This window comes from Microtus oregoni, unplaced genomic scaffold (genome assembly GCF_018167655.1).
Source record: "Microtus oregoni isolate MIOR12 unplaced genomic scaffold, Mior012 000032F_ref0000030, whole genome shotgun sequence".
Lineage (NCBI taxonomy): Eukaryota > Metazoa > Chordata > Mammalia > Rodentia > Cricetidae > Microtus > Microtus oregoni.
This window is the reverse complement of record NW_024543091.1, coordinates 28,677,660-28,694,871: the sequence shown is the minus strand read 5'-3', so window position 1 is coordinate 28,694,871 and position 17,212 is coordinate 28,677,660. Positions and strand designations below refer to the sequence as shown.

General features: G+C 39.3%; 1 protein-coding gene across 2 annotated transcripts in view; it reads left to right on the top strand.

Annotated features, from left to right (window-relative positions):
* Window positions 1-744: 744 nt before the first annotated feature.
* The window catches only part of Nptn (neuroplastin), a 79,086-nt gene continuing 62,618 nt past the window's right edge, over window positions 745-17,212 (top strand). The window contains exon 1 of one of the 2 annotated variants that reach the window (XM_041679345.1): window positions 745-1,027. In XM_041679345.1, coding sequence (XP_041535279.1) covers window positions 937-1,027 — 91 coding nt within the window. In that variant the 5' untranslated portion in view covers window positions 745-936. The remainder of the gene's footprint in view (window positions 1,028-17,212) is intronic. The other variant, XM_041679346.1, reaches the window with a different exon arrangement.

Genomic DNA, 17,212 nt, shown 5'->3' with positions numbered 1-17,212 from the left:
ATTAGACTTTTTCTAATCGCTGGTAGACTAGGCTAAACTGTGAACCGAGTGGAAACTATTATGGGTTTCTCTACCAAAGATTCTGCTATTAACTTGATACATGACGACTTCCTTGTAGAATTGTATTTATGGCCCTACAATTAGACTAGTTAACTTTGGGCCCTCAGAGCCTGTGAAGCTAAAATAAGGCCAAAGGGGGGTGGGGAGGGCATAGGTAGGGAGGAAAAGGAGGACACTCGAAGGCAGAGGGAACAGATGTCCGCGCAGGAAGGCACAGCAAGCGTGTAACACTGTCTGGGAGGGAAAAAAACAGGAGGCAGAGAGGTTGTGGCCAGACACCTCTAGCGGTCTCTGGTCAGAGTCCAAAAGGAAGAACAGCAGGTTTTTCATAAGGGACAATGACGGGAAGCTTAAAAGCGGGGTCTGGTGTATCCATTCTGAAGCTTAGAGCGGTAACGCATGAAAGGCAGGATGGGTGGAGGGCAGATTTTGTTTTCACAATGCTTCCTGTCATTTACGGGCACTAGGATCCCACCAGGTGAAAACTGTACTCTCCCGTGTTCTCCTCTGTCCTCCCCCGTGGGAGAGCGGGCGGGTGGAGTCCCCGCCTCGCCCCATCACGTGGCCAGAAGAGCCCTTTGCACGTGACCTCCCTTGCGCTAGGCCAATCAGCCTCCGCAGGGGCGGGGACTTCGGGCGAGGGCCTCTTCTCGCGAGCCTTGCCGCCGGAGCTCCTGGACCGCCCACGGCCGCCAGCGGAGGTCTCGCGAGGCTTAGGCGCTGCGGCGGTAGGAGGAGGACGGGGAAGGACGGAGTTCGGCCGCGGCAGCCTCCCTCGCTCACTCCCTCGCGCGCTCGCCCGCCCCCTCCCTCCCTCCCCTCCCTTCCCCGGCCCCGGCCCCGGCCCATTCGCTGCGCGCTCTCCGGCTAGGGAGGATGTCGGGCTCTTCGCTCCCCAGTGCCCTGGCCCTCTCGCTCTTGCTGGTCTCTGGCTCGCTCCTCCCAGGGCCAGGCGCTGCTCAGAACGGTAAGCCGAGGGTCCGGGGGAGGCCGGGCGGGGGCGCCTGGCTCCGGCAATCAGAGGGGCCGGGCCCAGGCCTGAGGGGGCTGCCGGAGCCGGGAGCGGGCGGCCGGGCTGAGGCGAGGAGGCGCTTCGTCGAGAGTGGAGGCGTCGCTTGTGGTGCGAGCCCGGGGCGCTGGAGACAGGTCCGCGGCGTGGGGCTCTGCGCTCACCAGGAGCTGGAGTAGCGGGGGCGGCTCTGGAGAAGGCGGCGGGAGACAGGCGTTCGAGTTCGAGCCGGCGGAGGGGTGTTGGCGGCGAGAGAACCGGGCTCCGCGGGCGCTGACACCCGGGATTCTACTGGGGCTCCGGAACCCTAGTGACATCCTGAAAAATGGGAGGCGGGGGAAGCTGGGGTGAGAAGGATCCTGAAGAAAACCTAGCGGGAGCCGACTGCTTGAGTCTCTAAGGAGAGGGGTTATAAGAGATTAGGGGAATCTTGGATTTGGGGGTAGAGGGAAGGTGGGCGGAAAAAGATGATGGAGTGGGTTGACTGCAGTGGGGGACCTGGAAAAGAGAAGCAGCAGTGTCTCCAAACGAGCGGGGGGAAGAGGGCTGGGTTTTGCCAAAGAGGGTGGAGTGCTGGGCATTCTAGGGTAGCGGTTGGGAAAGCAAAAGGGAGTTTCTAAATAAGGAGAGGAAAATGAGCAGAGGATGGGGGAAAGCATGAAAACTGAGGTAGAGGAAACATCAGAGAAGTAAAGGGTGCCCGGGTATAGAGGTGGGTGTGGGGGAAGACGAAAAATAAGGGAAGGGAGTAAAATGCAGGAAGTCGGGGGTGTAATGTTGCTTTGCAGCGTGGTGCATACATTGGAAGGGGATGAGTTGTGGCAAATGCTGTGTGGTGTTGGTTCGGCCATTAATTAGGGAGGGCCTGGGGCACAGTCTCATCCGCAGTGGTGGGATTGAGGGCTGCTGAGCGTTGGCAGCGAAATGGAGTTAAGTGGGCTTTTGAGATCTGAAAGTTTCAAGACTATGAATAAATGTTATTTCTGAGGGGCATGGATGTGGCCTTTGGGATGTGTTCATAGTACAGTGGAAGTGAGAATGGAGTTTTGAATTGAAGCTTTTTAGAGAAGAGGGTGAAAGATAATAGACACCGTGGAGCAAAATACGACAGATTCTGATTGACAGCGTTGTCACAGAAACAAACTTAAAAGGATAATGAACCTATTTCAGCTATTGTGGAAACAGCTGTTAAGAGATTTAAGGTTTTTTTTATATGAAAAAATTTTAAGACGTGGATTAGGGATAGGGACCCATGAATTTGTTTTAATCTCGGTATTCTTCGTTGTTACGCTAAAACAATTAAAATTGCTCTTGTTTGACCTTAAAATGGCTTTCATTAAAATAAAATCACTCAGAGTCAGTGGAGTTGAATGTTCTGAGTTGAATGCTAGAGGTTACCGTGAAACTATATCACAGTATTGAAAAAAATCACTTTAAGTATCAAATTCCACTAAGGGGATTTTATGCGCTATGGCTTTGTTTCTGCATGGGTCAGAAAGGAAATGTTTTTCCGTCTCACACTGAACATCCTAAGAATGTGGGTGGGCATCCCCACCCCTGCCCCCACTCCTTCCCCCTTAAGTGGAAAGGTCTGAAGGGAAATGGTAGCATCAGCCCGATTGCTTGCTCTTTCAGTCATCTGTGTAATAACAGTATGAGTTAAACTCAGATTTCAGTTATGTGTGGAATAGCATCTATAGGTGAGAGATTCTTGATCGGAGATGTTTAATCTCAGCTGGCATAAATTGTTTCTGATGATTTATAATACGGTAAATTGTAGTTTCTTAGTAACTAAGGCAAGGTTTTTGGATAGGCCTAAAAGACTCATCTGGCTGCTCTCAGTGGTAACATGTTCTAAATACAGCATAGTACAGCTTTTCCCTTGAAATGAGCTTGGATTTAGTCATGTGACAAGACTAGTAAAGTGAGGACGAGCCCGAAGTTGATCCTAATGAATGTAAATTGAATTCAGGAAAGAAATGGTTACTTTTGAGTTAATATGGTTAAGGATGCCATTTTAAAGCTTTCTGCACTGTGTCTCAGTGATAATATTTAAGCTTCTACTGATAATAGTCCTGTAATAGTCTGATTTCATGTCCTATGAAGGTTTACTCTTTATGCAGTGTTTCAGAAAGAGATACCGTGTTCCATATAATATTGATATGTTAGACATACAGATTATTTATTTAAAATAATGCTTTGGAAAATCAGTGGTAGAGTCACTGCTTCTGAGTCAAAAATGTGGCAGTTTAGGTTAGGCATGTAGAACTTTTTGAAAAGGCTTCAGTTTTCATTATTCCCAAATGAAGAATTTGGTTTAATTTAGATGACCCACAACATCTTTTTTAACTCCACAAGGAATCTTACCCATTCTTGCCACAGGGATTTAAGTAGATTTCATTTTCTATATATATATCTAGACTTGTAAGACCACAGTTTCAGGTACCCCCTTTTTTGTATGTTTCACCTACCAACAATACAGTTGTAAGGCATAGATTTTAAATATTCAAAAATGTTAGGTTAAAATTGAATGTTAAACTAAGCAGTATAATGTGATCTAAAGCACAAGCTTTGAACACACAGCTGTTATTTTGTTTGTTTGTTTGCTTGTGTTTGTTTTGGTGTGGGTGCGCACAAGGGCTTGTTTGGTCCTAGGGCGCAAACCTTTGTATGTACTAGGCAAGCATGCTGCCATTGAGCTATATCTTTCCAAGAACTGGGTTTAAACTCTGATTCTTAGAGCCGAGTGATGTGAGTAAGGCAAACCTTAGTTTGAGCTGTGAAATGGGGATTACAGTGTTACGCCCTTAGGGATGATGTAAGGATTAAATGAGGCAAGTTGGATTTCAATTTGGCAATATTTCAAGTCTCAGTGACAGTTAGCCATTATCCTTAAAAAGTAGTATGATTGTACTGGGCAGTGGTAGCCTTTAATCCCAGCACTTGGGAAGCAGAGGCAGGCAGATTAAGTTCGAGGCTAGCCTGGTATACAGAGTGAGTTCCAGGACAGGTACAAAAGCTACAGAGAAGCGATGTCTTGAAAAACCAAAAATTAAAAATAAAACAAAACAAATTAAAAAGTTGCATGATTGTTTTTATTCTTGTGACTATTAAACACTTGTTAAGGCTCATCATGAATATAAATAAATAGGTCATTTGAAGGTCCCTTACAGAGATTTATGCCAACCATGTGGCTGCAATTGAAGTTCTGGTGAGGAAGTCCATATTTCCGTTTGATTGGGAGATTTTTTTCCCGCTCCAGGAAATAAACACGTTTTCATAATGGCCAGGTGTTGCCTTTTCATAGAATATCATTGTTGTAAGAAGTAAAATGTACCTCGAAGACACTCAAGAGGTTTACAGATGTTAGCTGAGTGAATGAATGTGGATGGCGTGTAAAAATGTAATATGTTCATCTTGAAATTTATCAGATTAGATAAATAATACTGTTAAGTGGGAGCAAATAGAGAATCTAATTAATTTTATTGTTAGCAGCTGCATTTGAAGAACCCATTTTGTTTAGGTGATTCTTGCTAGTTGTGAACATCATGCTCATAACAATGCCAGTATCTGCACTAGGTGATTCATGAATCTCTGTCAAGTGCTGTTTGCTTCACTTGTGTGACAGTTTGCTATTGACTGTCTTCCCTCTTAGCGAGAACTAAAATGAAGAGCGGAGAGATAAACCTTATCAGTTGTAGCCATGGCATAAATAATATGACAAATGTCAAGTAACAGATTTAAATGTAATTCAACTGTTATTTGACCAGAATATGGAACCTGCCTTTGAATAAAGTCTTTCCTAAGGAGATTATATATCTTTAATCTTTTCATTGACTGAATGAAATACCAGACACAAATTTGTCCAGGGCCTGGGAGGAAAGACCGTGTGGCTATATTAGAACATATTTCTTGTCTTGTTTTATATAGTTATTGAGTCTGTATTAGAGAGACAGATTTTTGTGTGTATGTGTTGACAAACAGAGCTTAACCTGTGAGTATGCCAAAGTTTGACAGAAAATGAAAGAAAAATCCTTAAATATAAATGTGCTGCACAGTTAATTTACTTGCTAAAAATTAAGATTATTTTGCATGAGTTTTATTTTCCTGAGAATTAGCCTGTTACAAGAAATTTCTTGCTTTTTTTTCAATATAGTTTTGCTGTGAAACATTTCCTTGTCGGCTCTAAGGCAGTGGCTTTTGGGCCGCGACCCCTTTGGGAATCAAATGACCCTTTCACAGGAGTTGTTGCACATTAGATGTCCTGCATATCAGATATTTACATTATGATTCACAATAACAGCAAAATTATAGTTATGAAGTAGCAAGGAAAATAATGTTATGATTGGGGTCACCATAATGTGAGGAGCTGTATTAAAGGATCATAGCTTTAGGATGGTTGAGAACCACTGCTCTAAAGTAATGTTTCTGTACATTCATTTTAATTTTGTTAAAAAATTTTTTTAGTGGCGGTGAGATTAAATTTAGGGTTTCACACATGCTAGGCAAACCCCTGGTCTTATTTGTTATTTAAAACTTTCTTGGGACGGTTCATGGCCTCTCTTCCAAATGTTCAGTTCTCAGAACCTACATAGCAATTCACAGGAATCTGTAACTCCAGTTCCAGGGGATCTGGCATCTTCACACAGATATATGTGCAGGCAAAACCCCAATGTACATAATAAATAAACATTTTTTTTTTAAAAAAACTTTCTACACTTACTTACCTGTGTGTGTGTTTTTATGTATATGTGTGTGGGCATTCATTCTTTGGTACGCCTGTGCAAGTCATCTTCCATGTAGATGATCTTGGAGAGTGAATTCAGGCTGTTAGTCCTGGTGGTTTGGTGGCAATGCTTTTAGCCATCTCCAGGTTTATTTTTAAAATAAGAATTAAACTGGACTTCAAAGGTGTGACTTACAAAAATGCTCTGTGAGTTTGGATGTTTTTAATTAAAGTGTTCTTTGGAATTGGGAGCTAGGTAAACTGTTTCGCCTTTGTCTCATGTTGCTTTGTATTTTGAGACAGGTTCTTACTGGGCAGCCCAGTCTGACCTTGAACTCAGACCCTCATGCCTTTGCCTGAGTGCTAGACTGTAAAGATTTTTATGCTTTGGGAAGGAGATTGGGTGCTGTTATCTGTGAAAATGAAACATAGAAAAATGAGTGGACAGTTTGGATACTAGATAAAAGGTGTCCAGTGAAATTTTGATAAATAGTTTGATAATAAAATTACACAGAGAAACTTTGGAAAATGAAAAAAAAAGCTTTGTGAAATAATTTCTGATTTTTTTTTTAAAGATTTTTATTTTTATGTATACAGGGTTCTTCCTGCATGTATTCTACCTACAGTACAGAAGAGGGCACCAAATCTCATTAACAGATGGTTGTGAGCCACCATGTGGTTGCTGGGAAATGAACTCAGGACCTCTGGAAAAGTAGCCAGTGTTCTTTACCTCTGAGCCATCTCTCCAGCCGCCAATAATTTCTGATTTTTAAACTCACTGTTTAACTCATTGTTTATAACAAGGGCACAATCTGGACAGGATCAAATATAATGAATGAGGTTTTGAGACAAAGGAAAAGCCAGAAGGTTACAGTAGGACAAGAAAAATGTTGAATGTATGGATCTTCATTTGAGGAACATTTGGAGCAATAGAAGCTGCTGGAAAGAATTGTAGAAGAGGGACTAGAAAAATGACTCAGCAGTTAAGAATATCTACTGCTTCTGGCAGTGGTGGTACATGCCTTTAATCCCAGCAGATCAAAGGAGGCAGAGGCAGGTGGATCTTTGTTTGAGGCCGACCAGGTCTACAGAGCAAGTTCCAGAACAGCTAGGACTGCATGGAGAAACCCTGTCTGGGGGCGGGGTGGGGAGGGAATGAAAAATTAAAGGATGCATAGTGCTCTTCAGAGGATGCCGGTATCTCACAACTGCTTCTGACTCGTAGTCTAGAGAATACAAAAATCTTTGGCTTCTGTGGGCATATACCCCATAAAAATAGTAAGAATAAATCTTAGAAAAAGAATAGTAGGGACATTTAAGTAAATTGACACATCAAAATTGTATAAGTGGTGCAGAAGCACTTCCTGTGAACAAAAACAATTTACATAAATGAGCAAATGACATTGATACTTTAATTTTTTAAATTAATTTTAATAATCTTAGACCATACATTTTAAAACTCACTTGTGAGGCTTTTAAGAGTACTTTTTTTTTAAGTTCTTAATTTTAGTTGATAAGCATTAGTTTTAGGAATACAGGAAACTTCCCTATAAAAATGAATTGATTATAAACTGGTACATTTTATAGGCTTATATACACAAATAAACTCACTTATTTAAAAGTGATCATGTGTAAAAACATGTCTAAACTTAAAAGTGAGTATGTGACTTGATTTTCTAGTGGACTTTTTGTTTTCCTTTTCATACATACAAAGACAAGACAAACTGTATTTTAAACCTAATTAATTAGAGGTTATTTTGAATAGATTTCGCATAACTTTTAATTAGTATGTATGGAAATGAGGTTTTCTGATGTTAAATTTCCCAACTGTCTACATTTTTGGTCAATATAGTAAGTTAGGGGACAGTATTTATGTTCCTCAGTACCTGGTGGTTTTTTGATTTGTTTCTTTAATTTTTTTAAAATATTTATTTATTTGTCATGGATATACTATTCTGCAAGCCAGAAGAGGGCACCAGACCTCATTACAGATGGTTGTGGGCCACCATGTGGTTGCCGGGAATTGAACTCAGGACCTTTGGAAGAGCAGGCAATGCTCTTAACCACTGAGCTATCTCTCCATCCCTGTTTCTTTAATTTTACACACTAAAAACACAAAAGCTCACATCTGACCTGTCAATATAATCTACTTGATGGTAATACCCTGTGCTGTCTTATGCTCATTAGTATATAATGAGTATATAAGTACTCATTAGTATAATTGCATTTCTGAAAAACAGTTATATGTTTAAAAACTAAGCCTTATTAAACAATGTCAATTTTTAGTGTTTTATGCCTTTTCCAGATGTTATCAGTTTGGATATAATTTGCTTTCCTTTGTATTAAATATTATTTCAAATCAGATAGACATACGAGATGATGTGAAATTATTGTGTATATTATATAAAATTATGTTGCAAAACATTAAGTATCAGATTACACCAACAGTTTTAATCACATTCAGGTGTAGCCTCATATTTTAAAAATGATTAAACAAAATATATGTCAAAACCTTTCCTGATAGAATGATGATCATTGGTGCTCATCTAGAAGAGTTACAAGTAAAACTATAAGAATGCTGCGTGTTGGCTTATTACTAGTGACTGTTCTTTCCTTCCCTCCTGTCTTTTGTTGGTTTATGGGTTTGATGTCTCAGCTGTCTTCCAGTTCTAAAAATGACTTAGTTCTGCTGAGTTTACTGTGTAGGTACTGCCTCTAATGGGTTTTTATAAGCTTTTAGAAACTTAGTTTAGGGAATATGATAAATATTAAGACATGTATTGTTTTGAAATCTGACTTTCTCTGAGTATACTTCAAATAGTACTTGTGGTTTTTGTTTTAAGGAAGGCAGAGCAGTGTCTGTAATAGTGCAGAAATTGCCAGTGTCTGTTAAAAACAATTAAGAAACAAACATTCTTGCCAGATAGGTATTTTGTATTTCTTTTCGTTGAAAATTGTTTGGCTAATGAAGAGACAATGAAATGACACTTAACTATGATTATTGTTTAGTGTTATCCTATGAGGAAGTCTGTTTTTGTATATGACTTCTTTTCAACAATTATTTATATATCTAAAATAGGCTCAACATTTCTTTGTTGTGGGTGAAGAAATTACATATAAAACTGAAATATTTTGTGTGTATGCACATGTGTATATATGTATAGTGTACATATATGAGCACTCATGTGCCTCTGTGTTTGTGTTGAGGTCAGAGAACAACTTGTAGGAACTGTCTACTTCCACCAAGTGGATTCTAGGGATTGAATTCAGGTTGTTAGGCTTAGTGTAAAGTACCTTTACCCAGTGAGTCATCTTGCCAGTCCAAAACATCATAGTTAAAGGACACAGTTTATTACCTTGTTAGGTCTGGTTTTTCTTTCTCATTTTTGTTAGAATTGTAAACATACAACAATAACTACATGTGGTGACACATGCCTATAATCACAGCAGTTGGGAAATGGAGGGAGGACAATCAGGAGTCTAAAATCTTCCTGGGCTATGTAACTAGCTGGAGACCAGCCTGGGCTCAGAAAAACAAAATCAATCATCTCAACAAAGAAACCAAAACTAAGAGAGCATGTAATAAAGTCCTATGTACTAATTTAGTTTCAGTAGTTGTCAGCCATATCTTTGTTACTTATTAACTGGAAATATCTAAGAAATGCAATTTTGCGTTACAAACTAGAATTTTTCATGATCTAAAATACAGTTAGGATTTAATTTGTAGTAAAACGGTGTATTTGACTCACAAGATGTTGAAATAACTCTAGGATTGTAAGAATTACTGTTGGTAGGCATGTTGGTATGTTTATAATCCCAGAACCCAGGAGGTTGAGACAGGAACGAAAAGAGTTTGAGACTAGCCTAATTTACATAGCAAGACTCTTTGTCGCCAAATGTGTGTGTGTGTGTATGTATGATTGTCTGTCTGTCTATATGTCTTTGACTCAGAAGAGAAGTTTATTAGGCCAATGAGATGGCTCAGTGGGTAAAGTTGGTTGCTACCAAGACTGGCAATCTGAGTTCAATTCCCAGAACCAACTCTTGCAAAAACTGTTCTTTGACTTCTTCATAATGTACACTGTGATATGTAGATGGAAGTTTTTGTCCCGCCTGATTCTGCAGCTGTTCAGTCCCAAAGAAACACACAGAGGCTTAATATTAACTATAAACTGGCCTGTTACCTCAGGCTTATTATTAACTAGCTCTTACAACTTAAATTAACCCATAATTCTTATCTGTGTTTAGCCACGTGGCTTGGTACCTTTTCTTCAGTGCAGCATTCTCATCTTGCTTCCTCTGCATCTGGGTGGTGACTGCAGACTGAAACTTCTTTCCAGAATTCTCCTAGTCTGGTTGCACCGCCTATTCTTCCTGCCTGACTACTGCCTAATCAGTGTTTTATTAACTCAATACGAGTGACAAATCTTTGCAGTGTACAAAAACATTATCCCACAGCAGTCCCCCCTTTTTCTTTTCAAAATAAGACCCTTAATCTAATCTCTCTTGTTCAGCTTTTTTCATGACCATTATCCGTAACAACTTGTAACTAACATACCAAACAAAGAAAACCATCTGTAATCCATTTTTTTAAAATGTGGGTATAGTCTTCTAGGCTACTTCCTGCTTATTGGGGTGCTTATAATCTTATGGGGACCCAAAGAAAGTTTAGGATTATGGTCAAGTCCTGAATGGAGCATTCTATTCGTCTGTATCATCTCATCTAGCAGTCTTGAGGCTGTTTTGGATGTAGATCTCAGAGGAAAGTGCAACAGAGGTGTTCTACACGTAGCCTCTCCTCCGTGCATGCAGCCACATAAATAATATAGTAAAGTTCACGACTAATGCAGTATATTTAACATCTGGTGAAGTAGTATCTTTTAAGAAAATTGTAGTGATCACCACTTCAGTTGATTTAACAGTTCATTAATGGGTCATGACATTCAGTTTGAAAATAATATTTTCAGTAGAAATTGTGGCATCTTGAATACTGTCTTTATTTGCACTCTTTCAGGACATCAAGATTCCTGTATATTTTGGAGTATAATAAAACACAGATGTGACTTGTGTTTAATGAATAATGTATTTGTATCTGTGCATACTACTTAAAAATCTATAAAGTTTCTAGGGCATAGACTACTAAATTTTAAGCATTTTTTGTAAAATATTTACAAAGTTATAATCTCCATCTTTTCTTTATAATATAAAGAAGTGATGAACCCTTCCTAATCAACAGTAGTAGAAGGATAAATATGCATTTTAAAGACCATAGACTACATTTTCTATTGTACCTTTTGAAAAAAGAAAACTCAAGAATTCTAAAAGTATAGGATATGTGTGCTTTGTCCTTCCTTTTAGGAGTTTTCTTCTGAATTCCCTGAGGGAGTTTTCTAGATTTTCAGAATTGAAAGAGTCCTGAGGTTAACCTGTTAACAAATGCAGGCTTCTCTTCTTCAAGGTTGTCTTTCCACCTTGAACATTTGCAATGGCTCTGACCGACAAACTATATATTCATTGTTGAGCAGCTCTGTTAGGAGGGCTCCTTAATGGAGTTGAAGCCTCCCTCTCTCCTTCCCTTCAGGTAACTTCTGTCCGCTCTGTGTCCTCCAAGAGAGTGTTGGAAGGATGAATCTTCCACCTTCTACCACATCTTCTCTCACCAGCTGTTGATTCCTTTGCTGAAGTGATTTCCAGAAGGACTTGTTAAATACATTGTCTCCACATTTAATGAAATCCAAGGTGTAGCTATAAAAAACTCATTTTCAGGGGCTGGAGAGATGGCTCAGTGGTTAAGAGCATTGCCTGCTCTTCCAAAGGACCCGAGTTCGATTCCCAGCAACCACATGGTGGCTCACAACCATCTGTAAAGAGGTCTGGCGCCCTCTTCTGGCCTTCAGGCATACACACAGACAGAAAAATTGTATATATAATAAATAAATAAATATTTAAAGAAAAAAAAAAACTCATTTTCATTTACCCTCATATGTATGTAGAGAAGGCAGATAGATCCTGTATCATTTTATGTAAATGATGCCATAACTGAAAACTTTACAGAGATGGTTTGTGCTGTTGCCAGCCGACTAGAAAACCTGTTCCTTTGCTTTGTGTTGGTAGTTTGTCCCTGACTTCACCAACCCACTTCCTTTAGTATGTACCAGAACAGGAAATTTCTGAAGTACTGTCCCAAAAAGTGTTGATCAACACCAGTGTTTGGAGTAAATACACGAACAAAGCTCAACACCGTAAGTTATTTTATAGTTACATACACCTAGTGTGGGAAAAGCACTGGATCTATTTTTGTGTATGTGTGTGTGTGTGTGTGTTTTACCTTGTCCAAAGAGAAAAGCCTGTCAGCCTTTAACTTCTACGTGGAAGGTGACATCTAAGATATGTGTGTATCAGCTTTTGCTCAAAAACAACTTTGGGAAAATAGTGGTGATGGGTGATGTTGAACAATGGCATTTAGTTCAGGAGATCTCTAAATGTGGCTGTAAATTTGGGGGTAATTTGGCTTTGTATATTGGCTCTTTAAATTCAGTAGTTCTCAACCTGTGGGTTGCGGCCCTTCTCTCTAGGGGTCACAAATTAAATATCCTGTGTATCACTTATTTACATTATGATTCATAACAGCAGCAAAATTATGGGTTTGAAGTAGCAACTAAATAATTTTATGGTTAGGGGTCACCACAACATAAGGAACTGTATTTAAAGGGTTGCAGCATTGGGAAGATTGAGAACCGCTGTTTTAAGTGAAATAAAGTTTTTTTTTCTTTTCCTTTTTTTTTTAAGATTTATTTATTTATTTATTTATTATATATGCAATGTTCTGCCTGTGTGTGTGCCTGTAGGCCAGAAGAGGGCACCAGATCTCATTATGGATAGTTGTCAGCCATGTGGTTGCTGGGAATTGAACTCAGGACCTGTGGAAGAGTAACCAGTGCTCTTAACCGCTGAGTCATCTCTTCACCCCTCAAAGTAAAGTCTTTTAATGCAAAAAGAAGAAAAAATATATTTTCAGGTATGGAGTCATTTTAGAATTTTTTTTAAATTTATTTATTATATATATACGATATTCTGCCTGCATATATCCCTGTGGGCCAGAAGAGGGTACCAGGTCTTGTTACAGATGGTTATGAGCCAACATGTGGTTGCTGGGAATTGAACTCAGGACCTCTGGAAGAGCTGCCAATGCTCTTAATCTCTGAGCCATCTCGCCAGCCCCCTAGAATTTTGTTTACTTTTTTTTTTTTTTTTTTTTGGTTATTCGAGACAGGGCTTCTCTGTGGCTTTGCAGCCTGTCTTGGAACTAGCTCTTGTAGACCAGGCTGGCCTCGAACTCGCAGAGATCCGCCTGCCTCTGCCTCCCAAATGCTGGGATTAAAGGCGTGCGCCACCACCGCCCGGCTATTTACTTATTTTTAAGCCCCTTTCCACTTCTTGACTTCCATTGCAGTCTGACTTGGAACTTTTCATCCTTCTTTCTCTCCACTTCTTACCCTCCTGCTGGAATTACAGAAGAATGCTTCCTCATTCAGTTTTTTTAAAAAATATTTATTATGTAGTGTATTCTGCTTACATGTACACCCGCACACCAGAAGAGGGCACCACATCTCATTACAGATAGCTGTGAGCCACCATGTTGTTGTTGGGAATTGAACTCAGGACTGCTGGAAAAGCAGCCAGTGCTCTTAAACTCTGAACCATCTCTCCAGCCTCCTCATTCAGTTTTGTGGATTGTTTGCTTGTTTTGTTTTTTGTTTTTATTAGACAGTGGAATGTTGCTATGTCACCAAGGCTGGCCTCAAACTTGCAGTAATCCTTCTTCCTTAGCTTCTTAAATATTGGGATTACATGGATGTCCCTTCATACTTTTATTTATTTGTTAAAAATTTGTATATTTCTATTTTATGTGTATGTGTATTTTTCCTACATGTGTGTTTGTGTACTGTGTGCATGCCTGGTATCCACAGAGAGTTCCTTAGACCTCAAGTTACTGACAGTTGTGAGCTTCCATGTAGATGCTGGGGATCAGTAAGTGCTCTTAACTGTTCAGCCATCATCACAACCTGTTTTTGTATGCCATCTTAGTCTTGAACAATCTGATGATTTTCACAAGGCTTTTATGAGTACTATCAGCACATACTGTTACTAGTATTTTTCTGGTAAAGTAAAGGATTTTAAAAGTTGGGTTTTTCATCCTCCTCTATTTGAATTTGGTTCTGGAAAGGTAGTGCTAAAGTGAAGCAACAGTACTTTGAGTACTGCCGTGAAAACAACTTTTCTTCCAGTATGTTTAGTTGTCCTTAAATTGGGTTTGTGCTCCTTGTGCTCTATCCCCCCCACCCCCGTGCGCCTCTTATTTTTGTTGGTGAAGGGGTTCAGGACTAGAAGCGCTGCTATCTTCTGAACTGCGTGTTCACTGGGTTGCTGCTGCAGAGAGGTAGACAGACATATGGGCACCTCCAGTTGTTATTGCAGAATTACCTCCTTTCATGAAAAGGTCTTAAGTGCAGGACCATTTTCTTCATTTTAGGTGTTGCTACCTGTAGGGGGAAATGTAGTAAAATGTCCTCCCTTCTTTGGCAACTGTCAGATAAATTCTTTTCAATGTATATTTGAAGGAATGTGGTAGGTTTAACTTTATATTTTTAAATTATGCAAGTTTAGCCAGTTTGGGGACCATTACAGGGCAGAAGGAAAAAATAGCACAGCAGTTCCAGCATTGAAATTATATTCATTAATGCTGTATCTCAAGTCTTTCACCAAGGGAGATAAGTGAATGGCCTTAATGCAAAACCAGGAAACTGCTACCTGGAAAAGAGTGAGTACAAAGAGGTTTCAAATAGCTGGTAGTGAACTGTCATTGAATTACCCTTAGATGAGCAGCATAGTGACCACATAACAAAACAATGGTACAGTAGCAGTAGTGTTACTGTTTTCTTATTATGGTTGAACTGCAAATAATTAAGAATATCTTCTAGACACATTTAGGAGAGAGTGTGTATAATTCTGCATTGATGGTAGTTTAAGATTCAGGAGCTAAACTTAGGAAAAGGGAGCACTAGGGGCATGTGGTTGTCTATTAATACCTTCAAGGTAGCAGTGTAAATGAAGTAAGGGAATTAAGCAGTCTCCAAAGATGGATGGGCCATATGAAAGAGCAAAGGCCTAGAGCTTGGGGAAGATAAAGAGAGGTTTAGTATTTGGTTTTTTTTTAATGAAACTAGCAGAATATAGTTATTGGTACTTTGTCAGACTCATCATAAGTAGGGCAAAGGGCTGCTTGAAGGGGGCAAAACAAAATCAGATAGTGCTTGTTTTGGAGTTCAGTAGGAGAAAAATAATAAAAATAAAATGGACTTCCCCAAAGTTTTAAAGGGTCAGTAATTAGTTCTAGTTCTACAGTTCTATGCCTAAGAATTCAAGAAAAATTTATTAGTTTGTAGGAAAATCGTAGTACATAAAGCAAGATTTTAAGTATAACCTTCATAAGCAACTTATTTGTTCAGTTATGTTGTAACTTGATTTTTGTGTGTATATTAAAGAAATCCTGTGTGTAGTCTCAGCAAGTTGTAAGGAGGGAGCAGAGGATTAGAAGATCAACGGCATTCTCATTTTTGTATATGGAGTTAGAGGCCAGCCTGGTTTACCTGAGATTCTGAAACAAAAACCAATCTAAAAAGTCATCTACAGTAGATTAATAAGAGCAAAATTACGTTACATTGGATACTTTGTATGAGAAAATACATCTTAGATACCATGCATTTGTATTTGGGTTACATTTTAGTTCTGTGTCTTCAGCTACCTTGTTTGGCAGTCGTTTTTAATTAAGTTCTGTGAAAACTAAAGCTGTTTTCATGAAGATAAGCAGAGGACCTCAGTGAGCTCTATCCACACTCTACTAATTCTGTCTTTTGCTTGCCTAAAATACTTTAAAATTCAGAACAGCATTGCTTGAGTAGGTAACAAAGCTGTTTCTGGGACTGTTGGTTCAAAGCTTGCCCTTTTTCATAAAATGTTTAGATGTTGGAACTTGCCATATATCTGTTACTGACTTTGCAGAAAGAAAAGGTTTATACAAACATGACTGATCACACCCCTCTCCTTTTTGAGGGTACAGAGTAATTTTTACTTGCTAAAATATAACCAACGATTTAATCTAAAGAATCAGAGTAAGTGGAGTTAGCTCTTGGAAGACTAGGGATGTAATTTCTTTACAGTTAAAATTAACTGTAAGAGAAACCTTGATTTCTGAGAGTTTTTTGTTGTTTGTTTTTTTTTTTTTTTGTGGTATTGGGCATTGAGACTAGAGGATTTGCACTTGTGCAAGTGTTTTTCCCTGAGCTGTATCTCTAGCCCGTAAGAGTTTGATTAATAAGGTCTTTTGAGTAGCGGCGTGTCACTGTATGTCAGTACTCTTAGGATTCTTCTGGGAGCCTGGAAGAGGATGGTGAATAAGGAATAAGTAACATGTTTCCAGAAAGATTGGAATTAAGCATAACTTGAAGCATAACCACAGCTGAACTTTCACATGGTTTTTGAAATTATTTATTGCAGTTTTAAATATTTAGTTAAATAGTGTTTTTATGAAACTGGGAAATTATGCTATAAATTTGTTGTCTAAACTCAAAGACAGTGTTATAGAGAAACAAACCGACACACTACATGATAACTGTAAATATAACATGAGTAGGAGTTCTATTAGGAAAGGTCATCCTGTGAGGTGGTGAGCTTGAGAAGAAAGGCACTGCACATAGTAGAGTCTGAAATTTTCTTTTTCCACTTTAATTCTTTTGTCATTTTAATAAATTAGTGTAATATTTAGTTTATAAAGTTTTGTGAGAGCAAATGATAATGTATAGAAAGGTACTTAAACTGCTCTATGTTTTGAAATGGCATATTTGTATGGTTTTAAGATTTAGGGCCTCACTGGGCAGTGGTGGCACAGGCCTTTAATCCCAGCATTCGGGAGGCAGAGGCAGGTGGATCTCTGAGTTCGAGGCCAGCCTGGTCTACAGAGCTAGTTCCAGGACAGGCTCCAAAGCCACAGAGAAACCCTGTCTCAAAAAAAATCAAAAAAAAAAAATTTAGGGCCTGGTAGTTATGGTCTTGGGACATAATATAAGCAGTACTATTTGATCCACATACACTGACCCTCCCGGGCTTGCTTTTCATGCTGTTAGACATGCAACTCAAGTAATACTAAAAAGTTATCTTAGCCAAACCCACACTGCAACACTGATAGTTCAGAGAAAATGATGTATTAATGAAGAGAACCAGATTTTTTTTTCAGTGTTTGTGTTTTGAAACTGAGTTTCACTATGTAGTCTGAGGCTGGCCTAAACAAATGATGATAGTATAAGGTTGTACATTTTATATGGTTCTTGATAGACTAATAGACTTGCCATACCAAATGT